The 19,978-nt window shown below is 47.5% G+C and overlaps 1 protein-coding gene across 5 annotated transcripts in view; it reads left to right on the forward strand.

The window, feature by feature from the left end:
- Window positions 1-19,978, forward strand: part of EXOC6B (exocyst complex component 6B) — a 306,693-nt gene that overhangs the window by 33,940 nt on the left and 252,775 nt on the right. For all 5 annotated transcript variants that reach the window (XM_086463893.1, XM_086463895.1, XM_086463894.1 and 2 more), the window contains exon 2: window positions 19,352-19,517. In XM_086463893.1, the coding sequence (XP_086320019.1) occupies window positions 19,352-19,517 (166 nt within the window). The remainder of the gene's footprint in view (window positions 1-19,351; window positions 19,518-19,978) is intronic.

Genomic DNA, 19,978 nt, shown 5'->3' on the forward strand with positions numbered 1-19,978 from the left:
GAAGGTGGTATGAGGTCAACGGTTGGACTTAATGATCTCAGAGGTCTATTCCAACTTAATGACTCTAAGATTCTATGATTAGGGCAACTAAGAAAGAAATCGATCAAGCTGGCTGAAATCAAGTCCACAAGCACTGACTTGTAGGATACAGAAGGCAGCAGTAAAGCTGGGTCAAGACCTTTTTATTTCTACGCCCAGTCCCCTGGTCCCCAGGGTCCCTGGGAAGCCCTCTCCATCCCCCTGGCTGGTCCTTGCTGCAGGCGTCCAGCTCTGTTTGCCTTGCCAGGCTGCTGAACCAGGTCTCTTCACAAAGCAGTGCGAAGGTCTGCTGTATCGAGGGCAGTGAAAATGATGAATTCCTTATTAAGGAATGGGACCCGGGGACCCTGTCTCGGTACTGGCAAGTGTCTCGTCTCCTGGGTCTTAGTTTGTGCCTACAAAGCTGTGGCAGCTGGAGCAATCCAGCCTGTACAAACAAGAATCATCTTCCCTTTGCTCCTCTCTGGGTGAACAACAACCCCTTTTGGCCTTGATTTCCATGTAGATATTAAAATAACTCGTTTGTCCAACGCATGGCTTGGTATTTAAGAGGGTCCTGTCGGCACAGTCGCTATCTGGTATGTTAAAACTGTGCTTGCAAGGTTCTCCTGAGGAGAAGCTTGAAACTTCTTTGGGGAAAAAAAAAGAAAAAATTAATAAATATGGAGTGAAGTCTTTCTGGTGGGAGCCTTGGTGTTTGGGTGCTTTCTGCATTGTCTGCCTCTTGGACGCTGAGCATCCCCAGCTGCCTGGCCCTCGATCAGCTCCTGTTACCTCATCCAGAAGTAGTGAACATAGGAGGGGGAAAAATAGTCTTACAGCCTCTTTACACGTTGGTCAAGTGCCACTTGAGGCTCGCTGTGCTTTGAAACGACTTCCTCCTTTGTCAATGAAAGTATATTTAGGCTGAAAGTTGTGCTTAGCTCAATTTGAAGCCTAAACAAACACGTACTTCGCTGCTTGCTGATTGATTTTGTAAAACAAATTCAGAACAAATAGTGTTTCTCTCCGAGCCAGTGGGGACAGCTTATTCTTGTGTGTGACAGAGCTCCCTTCTCTGGCAGCTCTGCGGGATCGCTGCTGCCGTAGCTTTTTTAGCTGTTTGCTGCTCACTTGCTAAAAAAAATAATTTTTCATTTGTTTGCAATGATTGAACAAGTTTGATGTATGCTGTCCTGTCATCGGCACTTCTAAACACCGCGGGATGAACGGGTACCTCGCTGCAAGATCAGCCATGCTGACCTGCTTAGATGTTTGCACGGAACTCTTCATTTTCCTAATTTTTCCTGTGCTGTCATGCTGCTGTTGTGGTAATTCAAGTAATGAAGAGTTGAATCCTTAAACAACAAGCTGTAAAGCAGCAATGCTGGTTGATACTGTTTCCCCCCCCCCAGAACTCTTGGTTAAAGTTCATCGTACGTGGTGGACCGGTTCTTTGCCACTTAAAAAGACCAACCTTGAGTTTGCTGAACTGAATTGTAATGAGTGCGGTTATTTGAAGTGGGGAAATGTCGGCCTGACTTGAACAGGGGAGGAGGGAGGAGGAGGAGGGTGTGAATGTGACTCAGCTCCGCAGTGACAATTGCCATCAGATGGTGGCGGGTGGTGGTGGATGGCTGCGTTCAGCTCCCGAGCAACAATTGCAGCAGGGAGCACACGAGGGAATTTCCCCGCTGCTGAAAACAATTGTTGGCAACTGGCTCCTGCGAAGGGGGGAGGAAGAAAGGCTGAAAGCCTTTGAACAACTTGGGCATCGTTTTTTCTTGGTGTGTGTGGCCTGGTGTGTCTCCGGGGTCACCCCCCCGTCGCTTTTCTAGCGCGGTTCAGTCTTGCACGAGGGCACTTGCACCTTTACCTGCCCAGACTGCGGCTGGAAACGGTCGTCTTTTAGTTAGTGAGTCTGCACGGACAAGTTGTGCATCGTATAAAAGCACCTCCTCTAGGAAGTAAGTACTGGGACGACTGGTCTGTGTGTTATGGTGGACTTTCCCCAGTTCCGAAGCTGCTTTCGTTGCTGTTCAGAGGCTGTTTAATTTGCGGGGTAGAAGTGGAACGAGGGATAATGGAGATGATGAGGGTCCAGGGGAGAAGGAACTTTTCGTGGGAGGTGTTGGAGACTGGATGGCAGAAGCAGCCTGGGATAAACTACTTGTGTTCGCTCCCCTCTCCCGCTGAGGGGCTCGCACAGCTCGCGCGGGCGATACTTGCCGCAGCCGATGGATTCTGCTCCGCTTCTTCGTGCTTGAGGCTGGCATGTTTGCTGCCTTGCTTTGGAGGCTGGAATAAGTGACCACTGGTCGTCTGTGCTTGTGAGGGAGGTCGGAGGAGACCTGGCCCGGTTCGTCATCTGAAATTTTCGGTGCCTTGCTGTGATGAAGTTCAAGCTTGCTTGGCTTCGCTGGGCTCCCGGGGAAAGGCCTGGTGGCTGGAAGCACTCTGATTTCTGGCACAGCGGCGGCTTGTTGTGTGGCCATAGGCCTTTCACTTAATTCTTCTGTGCCTGTGTTCGCCAGAGTGTCAAATATGCACGATGCTTCCCTTCGGAGGGAAATTGAGACAGATTGGTGTTTGTACGGTGTTCTGATAAGAGGTGGTGTTTAAGGGTATGCGGTTGGTTTAAGTTCTTGTTTTAACATATACAGGATTCAAGAAGTATTCTGGTGATCCCAAAATAAACACAAAGTTTAGAGAGATCCTTGGTAATGTTATGCTTCCAGGAATATTAGAGATATTCCGCGCTTCGGATGCACCTTTACGAGCGGGAACCACAGCTTCCAGGCTGCCGTCCTCATTTTCAGCGCAGCGAGGCGTTGTGAAACGGTGAGCTGAGCTTATTCAACCAGGAGGCGATACGCCGTTTCCAAATTGCTTTTGGTAACTCTGCTGTTCAGGTTTCAGTTGCCTGAGCAAACATTCCTCTTGCTGATTCTGTGCCTGCCTTCAACTCTTACGAAACCCGCTGCAGTTGGAGCCTGGATCATGCATCGGCGTGAAATACTTGGCTTCAGCCTCTCTGTGTGCGGAGTTCAACTTGAGGCCTTCCAGATAATGAAGCTGGCCTCGCTTTAGCTGCCTTCACGCTGAAAAGCGCATTATTCCGCATTGTTTGAGAGTTGCTGTGCTGTGGGGGAAGCTGAACTTCAATGCAGTTCAGCCGTCGCGACACAGGGTGGCGGTGCCACTTAAAGGTCTGGTGGCCCAAAGGCTCGGAGAATCTCAGTTTTTTTCAGGGCTGTGTCCCTTGGTTGCTCTGAATTACCTTCCTGTGCGCGTCTCCTTCCAAAGCCCCCTCCTCTGTGCTCCCTAAGCCACAAGCCACAGAGCTGGCGTTTGTGGAAGAGCTGGTGTGAAAGCTTGAGCATGAGCAGTCATCCCGTGGGCTAAGGAGCCCCCCGAACTTCTGGCGATGGTTAAATCACCCCCACACCTGACACATGCAACTTCACCTTCTCAGTCTTTTAATCTCTGTTTTTGATCGTCCTCTTGACTTAAATCTGCTTTCTAGATCCTGCTGGCTGAACGTGGCTTGGTGAGGACTTTAGCTCAGGGCTTTGGTGAGGACTATGGATCGGTATGGCCATAACTTTGCACGGTGCTACCTCTGAGGAGCGTGTGCTTGTGTGTGTGAGGCTTGTTTTAGCCACGCTCTGCCCCAAGAGCAATCTTATTTCCCAAATTTCCCTGAGTGTTCCAGTCTCCCTCCGGTTTTCCCATTGTCTTGTGTTTGTCTCTGTAACCTAGAGCTGTCGTGACTCCTAAAACGCATTGCCCTAAAGAAGCCCGTATAGGGATCACACGAGTTCAGGAGCAAAGCGTTTCTTGGTGTCTCCTCTTAGTAGTCTGTACTCCCCTGTAATTGGGGAGAGCCTTTGGGCACGTATGGGCCATCTTTGTTGCTTGCTGGGCTTTGGTAAGGTCAGTTTTGGTGCTGGCAGAGGTCTCTTCCTTCCAGTTCCTGGCCTGGTGCTGCTGTTCTGTTTAGTGTCCGGTGCATTAAGCTCTTGTCAGCACATCTTGCATGGGATTTGTTTTCTTTGTGCTGTTTTTGGATAAATAGTAGCCTGAAAGTCATCTTAGAGCGTGCTTTTGCGTTACTATTTCACCCCTTCCTGCGCTGCTGACCCTGTGGCCTTTTCCCTGCTGTCCTCTGCAGCTTGGGTGCCAGTTGACTTGCAGGTCTCCTGCTTGGGACTAAGTGGGCTCCTGTGCTGTGGAAACATCCCATGTCCTGCAGCTGTCTCCTGAAGGAAAGCGTGGCAGGAGAACAGCTCTCCCAGCCCGGCTCTTCCAGGCTCCGAGGACTGGCCTGACTCAGCTGAGTCCGCGTCATTTATCCCTCAGTGACCAGACAAGCAGGAGGAGCTGGAGCGAGCAGTGCCTACATGATCTCTCTCAGGCAAGGTTGAAGCTGTCTCGTTTTGAAAGGCAAACCAGCCTGTGAAAATCAGCGCTGCAAAAGAATTGCTGACATAACCACCTCCCACTGCCTTGTTTTTAAGTCTGCTCATGGTGATCACTTGAAGTAATCCTTCTGGAAGCCTTTGGGTAGGGTAGGTGGGGAGCCTGGAAAAGTGACCTCTCTCTATAAAGCTGTATAGCAAATCAACAGGATCCCAAGAAAAAATACATTATAGGATGGTGTCAGTGCAGGAAGCTGGGGTTTTTTATTTTTATTTTTTTCTGTTCTTTAACTGAATTATAACGTGCTTCTAGGCAAGTTCCTTGTGATTCTGTTACCCAGCTCCAAGTAGCTCTTCCTTGTGTTGGAATTGCAAAGCCTTTGTGTCATTAAGGTCAAATAAGTGTATTCAATACTGAAGGTGAAGACATGCTTTCAATCCTAAGCTTTCTGTTAGTGAAATGCTTATCAGTGGCAGGATGGAAAATCACTTCCCAGTGTCTGAATGTCTTCTGATGTTTTGTTACACTAATCTGTTATAGCTGGGGCGTGAATAAGTGAACTATATGCCAGAATAAGCAAAACCACATCTCATAGCTCCTTGTTGCTGTTCCTTCCACGTGTTTAAAGGCAGTAATATTAGCTCCTTCCTCCTGAGCTGGAGGAGGCACGACCTGCCTAGACCCAGGAGCCATAGCTGCGTGTGTGAAGAAACTGCAGGAAACCAGAAGTTTGTGACAGCCCCAATGTGTGCCGGGTTTTGTGGTTGTCTCCCTGCCGTCACAGCTGGTGAGCCGCGAGGGGTGAGAGATGCCAGCACTGGTTTTGTTGCTGTCCCGTTACCTCCACTTAGGTGGTGCTGCTTTTATTGTCCTTGTTGCAAGAGGTTATAGTAGTGGAGATAATGTCCTTCATCCTGTGTTCCCAACGTGGTCCTTAAGCTGAAACCGGTCATGATGCCTCTGGGTTCTCTCTCTAAGGGTACTTGGAGTTGGCTGCCTTTGTAATGTGTTGGCCAGAGGTGTGGGAGCCTCAAAGGTGTCGACATCCTACAGCTTTTGTGAAGGCAGATGGCCTGGTAGGTCAGCAGAGGCTGTAGATGAACAAAAATATTGAGTTTGTGCCTCACTTGACACTGGAGAATCCACACGGACAGTCTAAATGTCCCATTCGTTGGATGAGGTTGTTGATGCCTGCATCTTCCGAGACACTGAAATCCATCAACTGTGGGAGAGGAGCCTGTGAGAAACAAGCCTTGGTTGGCTCAAGTGAGAGTGTAATTACTTGAGTTTTGCTTTAAGCAAAGACGAAAACAGCACGTTCACCTGCTGAAGTCTTGGAACTTTCTGCAAGTTGCGGTGTTTGGGAAGAAGAGGAAGATGAGCTTGAGCAGGACCCTGTTGTGAGAGGTGCTGTGGGGTGAAGGTGTCCGGATGCTGCTGGATTCTGATAGTATCCTGACCCTAGATGATGATTAGCTAACAGTCTAAAAACCAGTCATTCTTAAATGACAAGATGGGGGAGGATGTGTGACTCACGACAACAAACCCAGAAGCAAAGCAGATGATGTCCATCAGCGCTGTCGTGCAGTGCTGCAGGTTGCAGGGTTGCTGTTGGCATAGAGAGGCATGAGCGGGGGGTGACTGTACTCTGGAAGAAGAGGAGTTACCTGGTCTCCTTAGTCTCTTCATTACTGGTGTCTGCAGTTATTAATAGTGGTGTCTGGGCACAAATAACGTGACTCCTCGAACGTGGGGTAGTGCTGCCTGAGGGGCTTTCCTGGCATTTATGGAATAAAGGAATAAAACATTCAGCTTGATTCACCCAATTCTTCCTTCCCCTGGGAATGGTACTATCTAGGCCTTTACAGGTAGCTTTCTCTTCATGTCACATGAAACTATTTTAGATAATTTATAAAGATATAGCCATTAAAATGCCAGACTGGTTAGAAACACTGTCTATTTTGATATAACTCAGAAGTAATATTTTTACTCGAACAACTTTATTTCTCTTTGGCGGTGTTTCTGCTTGGATAAGAACATCTGAAAGAATCTCTGCTAAATTGTGATCGGTTTCGTCATCAGCTTAAATTGCTGGGTCTCTTTGAATGCTGAAATGTTTTTCTTCAGGGTTTTTTTTGGAGGTGGCGAAGGAAAGAAAAGCCTGGTGACTGATCTCTGTTGGTGGAAAATAGTCACAGAATCGCAGAATACCTGAGGCTGAGCAGGACCTCTGGAGATCACCTAGTCCCACCCCTCAAGTAGGACTGTACAGCAGGTCACTCAGAACTGTGTCCAGCCTGGTTTTGGATGTCTCCAGGGGTGGAGACTCCGCAGCCTCTCTGGCCAACCTATTCCAGTGGCTGATCACCACCACAGTAAAAAAAAAAAGTTTGGCTTTTTCTTTTTCTTTTTTCTTACATTTAATGGAATTTTGTGTATTTTGCCTCTTGTCCTGTCAGTGGGCACCAACGAAAAGAGTCTGGCTCTGTTCTTTACGCTCCCAACCCCATCAGGTATTTCTATACACTGATAAAGGATTTCCCCCCTTCAGCGTTCTCCTCTCCAGGCTGAGCAGTCCCACCTCTCTGAGCCCTTCGTTGTATGGGAGATGCTCCAATCCCTCAGTCATGACAGTGGCCCTTCACTGCCTTCTCTCCAGTAGCTCCATCTCTCTCGTGTACTGGGGAGCCCAGACCAGGGCCCAGCTCTCCAGACATGTCTCACCAGTGCTGAGTAGAGGGGAAGGATCACTTTTCCTGACCTGCTGGCTAATGCGTTTCCTAACACAACCCGGGGTCTGTTGGCAGCTTTTGCTGCCAGGGCGTGCTGGCTCATGGTCCGCTTGGTGCCCAGCAGGACACCCAAGTCCTTTTCTGCTGAGCTGCTTTCTAGGTGGTCGGCCCCAGATCTAGTAGTGCCTGGGGCTGGCTGTTCCTCCCCAGGGGTGGGACTTGGCATTTGTTGATGTTCCTGAGGTTCCTCTTGGACTGTTTCTCCACCCTGCCCAGGTCCCTCTGAATGGTGGCACACCCCTCTGGTCCGTCAGTTGCTCCATCCAGTTGTTTGATCATCTGCAAACTTGCTGAGGGTGCCCTCTGTCTCCGCAGCCATGTCATGAATGAAGAGGTTAAACAGAATTATCCCCAGGATTGATATTATATTGATTGGCCCGAGTATTGATGTTGAGTTAGACCACTGCTCCAGTGTTATAGATTGGCCCCAGTATTGATGTTGAGTTAGACCACTGCTCCAGATCATCTTCATCGTGTTGCAAAATACTCGAGCAGCAGCGTCTGCTCTCTTCTGCTTGGGGTTAGCTGTGGAGTTCTGTTGGGGTAAGGAGGAGACTGTACGTACCCCGTTACGTGGCTAGGTGTGTTTAAGGTTGTGCTGCACAGCGTATCCGCGTGCCGCAGATGGTGGGTTTTCACTCTTATGCCCGTAGGGAGCAGGACAAGGTGTCTGGTTAGCGTATGTGGCGCTGAGCGGTGGCCGGCTGGGCAGATGCTAGCTGGAGAGGCTGACTCCTCACTTGTTTTGTTGCTTTCTACCAATGGCTCTGGAAGCACGCAAACAAAAATATTATGCCTCCTTGCTGCTTGGAATTCATCTGGCTTCAGACTGCAGTCGTTTTATGCTATTAAGATTTGCTTCCCTGAATGAAACAGCTCCTTGGGACCGTTTTTTTTTTTTTTTTTTTCTTTAAAAAAAGGAATATGCTCACATCTAGTAATTAAATTGCCTCTCAGTCTCCCTCTGAACGAGCTAAGTGGGGAGGTCTTTCAGAGGCTTGACACACCCAAGGCACTTAGTCCTTTGTCCAGCCCGGGATCTTTTGTAGTAATTTTTTTGACTGGGACTTGCACAGCGTTGGGACTTACGTATTCAGTGCTCTGGTGTTGGTATTTCCTTCACATCTGAGTTACCAAACGAAGGTAACCCGCGTTGTTGTGGTTTCCGATACTTTGATTTCCCCCTTTAAAAACCAGTGCTTCACTGAAGGCCGGCGTGAGAATGAGCCAGAGCCAGGGAGCAGATGGCTGCGTTGAGCTTTGTCTCCCGTCACAAATGGCACATCTGATGTACATCGACTCCGTTACTCCAAGTGCGTCCTTCCCCCCCCCCAGCCTCTGCCTGTCGTAAAGGCTTAGACGTGCTGGAACACCATTGCAGGCGCAGCAGAAGGGAGATTAGAACATTTGTGGTGGCTTTACGTCCACATCCTCCGATTCTTGTGGGTTTGTGCCTGCCCCCTTATTTCGACACTCTTCCTAACAATAGTACATATGGTCTAAACGTTCAGAAACTTCCTGCAAAGTAAGTGCGACTTGGGTGTATTGTTAGATTTCTGCCTTTTTTAAACAGTGTTGTTTACAGGCATTGTAAAGATGATTCATCTCTGTCTTAATGTTAACCAGCTTGGATGGGATGCGATTTATCTCGCTTGGTTCTAGCGAGCATTCCTATCCTACACATGGTGCAAATCAACTGTCCTTCCAACTTGAAAGAGCTGGAGAGAGGAGGGCCTGCTGACGCATCGCTTTTGTTCTTGGGGGAATTGTTTCCATTGTGCTCGCAAAAAAGAGGAGGGAAGTTGAAAGCTCTGCTCGTGGCCAGTTCTCTCCATACTTGCCTCGGTTGGGGGCATTCGTGTTTATTGTAGCTGTTCTGGCTTTGGGTCGCTCCTTACGTTTCCTGGCTCTTCTGGAGGCTGAACGCTAATTTGTTCAAGCTCTTCCTCTTAACGTCTTTTATCATCTGAAATTTGCTCTTTAATAGAGACATTATAACCAAGTCATTCTGTTGCATTTTCAATTAGGGTAATTATTCTTCGTTTCCTTTAGAATCTCGTCTGGCACAGAATAGCCATATTCCACCCCGGAGATGGCTGTGGCTTTGTGGTGGCTCTATTTTTCCAGTAATGTATAGTCTAAAAGTGCTTTGTTGTCCTAAGTGCACGCTTAAGGAGGCTTTAAAGTGTTTTAGAACTAAAGACCTAATCTTGTACAAATGAAGGAAACGGGAATTTATGTGTTGCCACCAGTGAAAGTTGAGTTGGGTTCTTTGAAATTCCCGTAAAACCCTGGAAGGATTTAGTGACCGGGGCCAGAGACACCATTTCTTTCAGCTTCAGGGCTTAGTACAGCCTTGGTTAAGATCGGGGGGTTTCCAAAGAGCTTCAGCTATTCTGTAGGTTGGACCTATAGAAAACTGGGCTTTGGGGGATCACAAGAAACCTCAGTCCTCTCCCTGACTGAGGAGGTGTTTGATCTCTCCAGCAGCAAATGCATCTGAGCCACTCCTGCTTGGCATTTTTCTATTATTCCTAGAAATGATTGATTTGAAGACATTCTGTAACATGCCTTGGTGATCCCTTTTGGTTTTCTGCTACTCTTACAGTTAAAAAACTTTGTCTAATGTTTAACTTAATTCTTCCAGGCAGTTTAAGCCCATTACTGTTTTTCCTGTCTTCAATAGACACAAATATTTGCATGGGAATGTGAGTCTGGGCCTGCTCTGGTAGTCATACATCCCAAATGCTGTTGCCTGTTAATCCAGCTTTCCTCCCTGAGGATGTTGCTGTTGCTGTGTCTCATGTCCTCCAGATGAGTTTGCCACAGTAGGCACCTACAGTTAGAAAGAGGACGGGCTTTCAGCTCCAGCACTGCAGTTCAGTAGTGAACAGCAGTTGGGGAACGAGGTTGAGCTTCGTGGGCAAGGAGGGGTTTACTTAACCAAAACTCGGTGTTAGAATCCCAAACCTCAACCCTGGATCAGCTGGGACAACAGAGGCTTAAGGGAGGGTTGGTGCCTCTCTTTTCACAGAGCTCTGTTGGTCAGTTTTGTGGGAGTCCAGCAGGCTACTCCTGCTGGGTGGGTCCAGCTCACTGGGGCTAGCTCAGCCTGTTCTGGTTTTCCTAACAAATGTGTGCCGTATATTGAGCTCCCAAGCCCTAACAGATACGCCCTGAGCTTCTGGATCTGGGTTCTGTTCCTAGAGCTGGTCCTTGACCTGTTGTCTTGCCTTAAAGTCACTTCACTTCCTTCCTCAACTGAAGCACAATCTGTGCAACAACCTTTCTGATGAAGCTTTTATGAAGCTTAATTGAAAATTCGTTGTCACTTTGAGACTCCTGTGCATCACTATTATGTCTTACTTTGAATGCATGGGTTGTGGGGAAGTGGTGGGATGTCTGCCTGGAGACATGAGATAACGGAGAACTACAAGAGTAGAGTAAAATGTAGTAAATATATCTTCTGTTCCCAGTTTTATCTTTTGGGGAAACCCTTTCAAGTACATTCATCAAGTCAAATTGGTTTCTGAGCATGTCTCCTACAGAACCTCTCTGCTTTTTCACACGTATTACTGTGGGTTCGTGAGCCGAGTCTTCCTCATTCCTAAACCGAGCTAACCTATGCAGGGAGCGACTCAGCCACGGAAACAGACGTACCTGGTGCCACTTGTGATGCCGTGATACATCTTCTCTGGCTTCCAGTTGCCTCTAAAAAAGCACGGGTCCTTTGTAGGTCCTATGCCAGGTTGATGTGCCTTAGGCAGGTGTCTCAAAGGATGCCAGGCATCTATATTTAGGCAACTGAAGCCTACGTGGTTTCTAATCTGAGGCTTTCACGTGAGTTTTGGAAAGCAATTATTAGGCTCTAAATGAAGGTGAGCCTCCTCCAGCTCGGGCTGTGCTGCTGGGAGGAACTGGGACAGCAAGATGCTTGCCTCTGCCAGGAGTCCCTGTTGCATCAAGTTTCCTTGTTGGAGCCACTTGTGTGATTACTCCTGATCTTGCTTGATTAAATTGATCGAGGTTACAAAACCATTTAAAACTAGCCTCGCTTTTTTTAGGGGGTGCTGGTGGTGCAGGAGGGGGCGTCAGGGCTGAGGCAGGGAGGCAGAAGTTGTTAGTGGGACCGGAGCAGGAGCTGGCAGAAAGCTATTTGTCCCTGGCAAAGCTGCGTGCAGAGCCCAAATCTGCTGCTGGAAGTCAGGAACTTCTCGACACGATGAGTTGGCAGCGAAGAGCTGAGTTGTGCCATCTCCTTCAGCGTTTGCCTGCGAGTGAGACCTTGAGTTGACCTTGATAATGCCCCATGCTCTTCTGCAAGAGGACAGGAGCTGGAAGCTGGCGCTGCCGGGCAGGGATGTCCGTGCCAAGGGCTGTTTTATTGTCACTGTACCACCCGTGGAGGTGACGGAGGCAGTAAAGCTGCTGCTTTGGTCTTAAAGACCCTGCACGAGCAGCGTGTGAGGCCGTGTGTCCCAGTCCTCTTCCCGAGGCGCCGCTACGCACGCTTCGAGCGTGGAAGTCCTCAATCGCCCTGCTGCCAGTTTGAATGTGCTTTGTGTGGTTTTATAATGCAGAGCTTTTAATATCGTATCTTGAGGATTTGTTGTGCCTCTGTCGGATGTTGTGACAACATTGCTTCACAGCAGAAAGGAGGGTCTGAGACTTAAAGCCAAGAATACACCCCCCCCCAAAAAAAATCAACTTGTTTAAACAATGCATAAGACAACGAAATGAACTTTGCTAGTAGGAAAACCCCTTTTATTGGACAGTAACACAGCAAGTATAGACATTAAAATTTTTCTGTGGTAATCTAATCTGCTTTTATAGGTGTAATGGCTAAAGTATTAATTCTGTAAAGTTTGTGAAAATGATATTCTGTTGTCAGTAACCTGATGTGTGGATGCTTTGGAAGGGTGCCTGCCTTCTTCGTTGTCAAGTGTTAGTTTTCTCCTCTTTCCTGTGCTGCTGATAGGGTAGATAGCACAGCAAGAGAAGAGTGGTGCCCAGTAGAAAGTGTTTGTCTCCAAAACTGTCACCTTTGTGACAGAGATATGCTCTTCATCTCACAGTGCTTTGGGAGCTGGGAGTGAGACGTGGCCCAACTGCAATCTTCCCTCTGAAAAAGATGAGGCAACGGGCCTGGGTTTTAACTTGGTGCCATAGCTTTTACAGTGAATGGCGAGAGGGTATTAAAAGCTTTTTAAGAAGGGGATAATTTGCACCAAAAATATTGGTGCTTCATATCGTAGATTAGGAACCACTTGTTCCCATCTCTTCTCTCTCCTGCAATTTGTAGATACATACAGATACACAGAAGTTGACCCTTTCTGGGACTTGGTGGTTCAGGCAGACTTTTCAGTCTGGCAGTGGCTTTGTAAGGTGATTTGTGCCTCTTGCCTTCTCCTGCTATTCCTGTCTTTAAGGTTTTCATCACTACACCGATGTCAGGACTGGTAAAATCTTCTGTTCCGCAAATGCGGTGTCTGAGCTCGGGTGTGACTACAGCTCACGTATGGTGCGGTGCTGATGAAGGCCGTAACGTAAAAGATACTTTCCAAAAGACAAGGATTTTGCATATTAAAAAGTCCCTACTTTGATTTTACACAATGATTTTCCTTCTCTTTTCATGATGTTGTCCCCACATCCCGCCTGTTGATTGCGGCGGTGGCTTCCAGGGCGCTGCTGTGGCGGGTGCTCCTGCGTGATAAATCGTGTTTTAGTTTGGCTTTTTCTCGGTCTGTGGGGCTGTGTCCTGTAGCAGTCTGGAGCTTCTGGTGTGTTTCTCTGCAGAGGCTGAAACAGCTCACTTGTGTTGGGTGCGGGAGCGGTGAGGTTGGACGGATGCTCCTGTCTGTGCTCTGCTCTGCTCCGGTCGCTGGCAGTTCAGTGTGGAAGAGCGATAAGAGCTGAGGTTCTCTAAGTTTCTAATTGTTCTGATTAAAAAAAAAAAAAAGGCAAGCCAGAAGGTATTTTAACTTTTGCTGAACGACTCTACCGCCCCAGATTGGTGGTGCTGCCCAAAGGCTGAGGGTCCTGCAGGCTGTTCCCCCCGGAGGCAGCATCAAATCCTCTCTCCATCCCTGAACAAACATTTGTTCAACTTGCTTTTCAGCTCTGGTGAACGAGGTTTCCAGTGTCCCAGCGTGCTTTCTTCCAGGGTTTTGACTGTCTTCAGTTGTGTTTCATCACAAAATCGACCCTAGTTCGTTGTGAATGTTCTTCCCATAACCGCTCTGTCGAACTCCTCGCCTTCCTCCCTCTTTAACATAGCAGAGGACTTCCTCCATGGCTCTGAGCTCCCCGTGTCCTTGCCAGCCCTTTCTCTTCAAATCTAACCCCGATTCCTTTGCCTCTTCATGGGCCAATAAATAAGGTGCCATGGCAGGTGGCAGGCGTGGAGTTTGTGGGCTCTCCTGCCTCCCCTCTGGTCTTGTTGTACTTGTGCCACTGATTTTGACCTTTCCTTGGACCACTACCATGCGCTTCCCTTTATCGACCTTCATCCTTCTTGACTTCTGGAACCAATTCCAGCTTCTCGAGGTCTTTGGCTGCCGCTTTCCAGAAGGCTCATGACTCCCTTCGCTTTGGTGTTACCAACGTATTCCGAAAGTATGGCTCGTATTATATCTTCCAATTTGCTCATAAGAAGGCTGAAGGAAACCAGGCCCAGAACAAATCCACGTGGAAGCTCTGTTGAAAAGCTCATTCTGGTTGAGGCCAGTCACTGACAAGTAACATCGTTTTTAGGATGGTTTCTGAGTAGTGTACGTGTGTGGTTTATGGTAATTTTCTGTGCAGTGTTCCTCCTGGCGCGCTTGTGAGATACCCACCGGGGCCGTGCCAGGACCTTGCTGAAATCCTGGTCTTCCCAGCTGTGAAACCAGCGGTATCCTGCCAGATAATGAGGTATCGTGGTGCTCGTCAGAAATGGCTTTGTTTTCTACTGCAGGACCTTGTGATGATGGGATATCGCTGATATTTTGCTGTATTTTAGTGATTGGAATGATTTCTGTTGTAAACTGAAAATACGCTGGTGGTGCGGTGCAAGATAAGTGGGTCTAAGGAGGAAAAGTATGCCTGGGAATGCTTTCTGAACGATAATAATGAAAAATATTTATGATTAAACATTTTATACTTTTCCAAAGAGGAAAGAAAGTTACTTCTTTCTTCGTATTTGTGATATAAATGTAAACCCGCGTGGGTGATACGACAAACCAGAGTGGGCTTAAATTCTGTTTAATTAACAGAACGGAAACAAAAAGTGAACGTTACACTTGCTCTTCCGCTGAGGTAATTTCAGGTGTAAAACACCACGCGGCGTGTCTGTGGAGTGCAACTTGCTAGTGCTGTGTGAGCACACGGACAGGCTTTGTGAAGCACAAGACTTGCAGCTGTGAACTCTGACAGGCATTAAACAGGTATCGATCTTGCAAACTTTCTTTGACCTTTTTTCCGTGGAGCTGTTGCACCATGAAATTATGATTTTTTTTTTTTTTTTTTTGCATTGCTCAGTAGTTAATTTGTTTATTACAAAAGTTAGAATAAGATTAAACAAACTGCTAATGCTTTTATGTAGCTTAATGAGAAGAAAATGTTTCTGAGGGATTAAAACCACTACAGAAGTTTAAAGGGGAAAAAAAATAAAATAAAACTGAAGTCCACAACAGACTCAGGAATTTGTTCCACTTATTAATTGAAAACAAAAGCAAGTCACTTCTGTTCCACTGTCCCCAGAATGTCCTCCTTGCATTGTTCCAGATCTCTTTCATTTCGCCCCCAGAGATTTCCCTCCTCTGTACTTTCAGCTGAATTTATTTAGGTTCCTTCTGAGGCCCCATCCTGCAGGCAGCTCTCGTTGGGAATGAAGTGCAGGGTCAGCCCTGTGGCTTGGCCTTCTCCGAGGCTGCCTGAAGCCCTCTTGTCAACCAGTTGAGCGTGAGACGTAGGAAGGACCTGCAAAGCTGGGTCACAAATATTTTCTAGCATTAATTTATACATGTGCATTAACTTTAAGCTCCTCTGGCGGTTTTTCAGCGCGTGTATGGTGTCTGGTGCAGGACCTGCCGGCCTGAGAACAGCCGGGTGAAGCGTCTAAAGCACGGCTGGAGAGAACGTGGGTTGGGTTGGTGCTTGGTGGCAGGACCCAAGATGTCCTGCCTCTGCTCTTGAGGAGGTTTGTAGATGAGCATGTTGTCTCTTTCAGTCTTGTCTTCAGCTGGATTCTCCAAATCTCTGCTCTTAACCCAATTTTTACTCTTGTGGATGATGAAGTGATCGAGAACGCAGTTGAGTATCCAGGGCAACACGGGGCTTGAGTACAGGCTCTGCGGTGCTGGGGGGAGGATGGAGGTGTGAAAGGTTCGCCGTCAGCACGCCGTACCTCCGCGTGAGCTGCTGCTCTCCTGCTGCTGCTCGGGAAATGGAAGAGGCCCCCGAGCATCCAGCTGCGCCCCGAGTCCCCGTCTGCAGCGTCCCCGTTAATGGTTTGGCCGCTGGGCGTGGGCCAGGTTTGGTTGCCCCTGTTTTGGGGGATAAACTTTGCAGCCAAGCTGCAGATGGGAGCTCCTGGTGCATTTGCCTGTTTATGACTTTCCTGGAAAGATTTTTTTTTTTTTTTTCCAGTTGACCTTTTGGAAAAAGACGAAGTGGATTTTTAATGAACGCCGAAATTGTGAAACTTAACAATACAATCCAAGAACTTTAAAAAGTCATCTTAAATGGGTTGGTTTAGTGAGTGTACTTTAAAAATGTAAACCAGACCGATCTGTCACTGAGCGTAGTCTTCAATCAGAGAGTTACAGCCTGCTCCGGAGTTACAAGATAAGTGCATGCAGGGCAGACCTCTCTTTCTCAGACTTTTTTAATCAAAAGGCTTTTTGTGGGGGAAGGCTTATTACTAAAGCTATCTGACTAGCAATTTTTTTATAGCAAAGAAAAAAAAACGCCAGCAGCCTCAAGGATCATTTTCTATAGCGTCGTCACAATACTTGGTTTTTTACAGCCAAGGGAATGAACAGCCCAAAGCAAATTTAATTGTTGTTTTCCTTTATTTTTTGGATTGTGTGTTGTCGTGATTATTAGTGGGTATATGGGTAAGAGATTTTTTTTTTTCTTTCTAGAAATCTTTTTGTGCATCACCTTCTTCTGAATCACTAGTCACTTCAGGACACTTAACTGAAGGTCCAGGTCAGGCTAGAATTAGTATTTGAACTAGGAGAGATGTTGGGAGAAGCAGAGTGTATGTGCAAAAGGAATGAGGCAGAGGGGAGCAGCTGGAGAGCACTGTAGAGCAGAGCAAGGCAGGGGGTGTCCCGAGGGTTTGGTAGGCGAGAAGTGGGAACTGTAACGGCCCAGATGTGGTCATCCTGAAAAGGAAGAAATCCCTAACGAAGGTGCTCGGTTGAGTCAGAACCGGAGTCGGCCTGAGAAAGCTGGTAATTGCTGGGTAGGGAACAGTGCACGTGTGTCAAGGAGATGGGCTCAGAAGGGTGGTTTTCCAAGAGTGATGCTGTGCCTCGGGCGGCTGAAGAAACAGCTGAGCAAGTTGGACCTCTACCAGCGCCGGGGAACCAAAGATGATGGTGGTAGAGTTTGGGACTTGAAGGGTGTTTTGGTGTGATTGCAGGGCAGAGATCTGTTGTTCTTGCAATCAAACCCAGTCCCCGTGGTGTTTGTGTTGAGCTAAGGGTCCCTGCGTAGCCCCTGGTCCGCTTGGGTGGTGGTGCTCAGGGCAGAGCAAGGACCTGACATCCCGTCGCTTCGGAGCTGATGTCCTGCAGCTTCGGAGTGTGTTGCGGTTTGCTCTGGGGCTTGCTGGGCTGTTGCCTGTTGGCTTGGGTTTTAGAGGGAGGATGGAAGTGGAGGATGCTGGTTTTGCACTGGAGGGAGGGTTGCGGATGAGGAGGAGAGCTCAAAAGGGAAGATCCAGACTTGGTTTAGATGTAAGCCTAGAGGTGACCCCGAAGAGGCTGGGGTTCCGTTGCTGACCATCAGCAACTTCTTTTTGTGGTGTTTTTTTTTTTTTTTTTACACTAGAGTTTTGCTAAAAAAATAAATAAACAAAAGGGATTTAATCATCAGGCCTTGATGTCTGAGGTTAGCCATCTCTAGAGGAAACGTTGCCTAGAGTTTGTCAGTAATTTTGTGATTCCCTCGCCCCCCCCATTGATAGATCCCTCTGTAAATGCTGGCGGTGTTTTCCTTTGGATGCAAACACATTTATTTGGCACCCGTAATTACTGTTGGGTTTGGTTTGGTTTATTTTTTAAATTCATACTTGAGCGAAAACACGACTTGTCTAGCTTTATTTGCTTCTTGTATGTGAGTTAGCATCTTTAAGAGTTCGTTGAAGCAGAGGTGCCTTCGTGCGAGACCCTGCAAAGAGACCGTGCGGCACTAGATGGCACTCGGCCTCCAACTTTGATATTTCACCAGCAAAACGGTGAAGCTGTAAGGAAAAACCATCGTGCTGGTGGTGGCATTCATGTAGTTTTAGGAAGTTATATCACTTTAGCACCAACCAGCTTTTACCTTGGCATAAAGAAGGCAACGTGGTCACCTTTGGAGACTTCTGCTCTTGGTGACTGTGTTACTTTATATTGAGTTTTAAATAGGCTCATAAAAGTTTGGCTTTTTTGTTTTGCCATTCAGAATGGTTTACTGACAGTGTACAATTGAAATGGCTAGGGCAGATTTTAAGGAATAATAATAAAGGAGATTTCCTCCAGCTTTAGTCCTGTCTTGCTATTTTTGGTGTTACTTTGAGACCTTTGTGGATTGCAGAGGTGGGATTCTCTGAGGTGACTTGTGAGCACAGATCACACCAAAGGATCGCATCACTTTCTGCAGGCAGAAGGATTGAATGTGTCCAGGTGGATTCATCTTATTCTGGTTCTTTTTGGCGTGTGGCTTGTCACTGCTGCTAATTCTTATAGCTTGTTACAGCTCTGTCATTCCCCATCTTTTTTCTCCAATTGCTGCTTGGAGTCCAATGTATAATTAATTTAGCCTTACTTTCTGACACAGCACAAGCTCAGACTCCCTGAAGCTCACTGTGTACTTAATTTTTTTGGGACTGGGAGAGAATTCAGGTTTCAAAGTTAACTGCTTCTCAAAATACTAAAACTTCACAAAGACAAGTCGAAGGGTGGGATTTCCACACTCTGTAGAAAATATTTATGTTTACTATAAAACCGCAAGCAAACAACCCCCTGAAAATCCTGTACCATTTCAGGGCGTGACACAATCCCTCTGCTTTCTAGAGTAAACATTCGTTATTTTGCAGTCACGATCTATTGCCTCTGCACAGCAGCTCTTTCTGCGGATGAGCGAGTCGCCTTCTAGGCTGCTTTACAGAACGGTTGGAAATAATCATCGTTACCAGACAGCGTGCGTTGGTAATGGGCAGAACTCAAAGTTCAAGCTTCACTTCCCAGTTGGGTGGAATTTAAGAAAATAGGAAGGATAGATTTGTGGGTGTTTTTTGTTTGTTTGTTTGTTTTTTAATTTCCACCCTTACATTTAATACTAGTGTTTTTTGTTCAGTTGTACCAAAATCACCTGTTACCTGCAGCTTGCACAGCGTACGCTCTGTCTTGGGGTGTCCCCATCAGTTTGGGTAGTCTTTGGCTGTGTTGGCCTTTCAGCAGCAGGGCTAACTGCACTGGCAGAATTGGGGGTGGGAAGGGTGATGGGTTTTGGCAGCTGTAGAGGTGATACTTCTCCATTGTGGCTTTTACCCTCGAAGCGCAAAGAATATCCAGCAAGTTGTCCAAGAGGAGTGCTTGGCACCGCGGCGTGATAGCAGGTAGTGATCAGAGATGGCTGAGCTCGAAGACAGGGCACGAAGACTTTGGTTCAGATCATTCAGCACTGGGGCAGCCGTGTTGCCGTCTCTGAGGGAACATCAAGCTGATGTTTGACAGGCAGCAAAAGAAAAAGAAGGGCTGGAATTTCAAACCTGAGTTTGGCGCCTGGTGTATGCAAATAAAAACTAGAATTATCCCTTTATCATAGAAGGGTGGTTTTTTAAAGCTCAGTTTTTGGCTATTTCTTGTAAGTAATGACAGTAACAGATATTGGAATCTTGACCAATGTTGGCGTTTTCTTTTTAGGTCTGTCTATGATGGAGAAGAACACGGTCGTTTCATGGAGAAGCTGGAAGCACGAATCAGAAACCACGATCGTGAGATTGAGAAAATGTGCAACTTCCATTACCAGGGCTTTGTGGACTCCATCACAGAGCTGCTGAAAGTTAGAGGAGAAGCTCAAAAACTGAAGGTAGGAGAAAGACATCTGGGCATGGGCCTAGGCGGCTCGCTCTAGGTGGCACTGCTTGAGCAGGTGGCTTGGACCAGGTCACAGAATCACAGAGTGGTCAGGGGTTGGAAGGGACCTCTGGAGATCATCTGGTCCAACCCCCTGGCCAAAGCAGCGTCACTTACAGCAGGTCACGTGTGATCACGTCCAGGCGGGTTTTGAATGTCTCCAGAGAAGGAGACCCCACACCTCCCTGGGCAGCCTGTTCCAGGGCTCTGCCACCCTTAATGGAAAGCAGTTTTTCCTCATGTTGAGGCAGAACCTCCTGTGCTCCAGTTTGTGCCCGTTGCCCCTTGTCCTGTCACTGGGCACCACTGAGAAGAGCCTGGCCCCATCCTCTTGACACCCACCCCGTAGATATTTATGAGTGTTGATAAGGTCCCCTCTCAGCCTTCTCTTCTCCAGGCTAAAGAGCCCCAGGT

The sequence above is a fragment of the Leptosomus discolor genome, chromosome 4 (assembly GCF_034619465.1).
Source record: "Leptosomus discolor isolate bLepDis1 chromosome 4, bLepDis1.hap2, whole genome shotgun sequence".
Classification (NCBI taxonomy): Eukaryota; Metazoa; Chordata; class Aves; order Leptosomiformes; family Leptosomidae; genus Leptosomus; species Leptosomus discolor.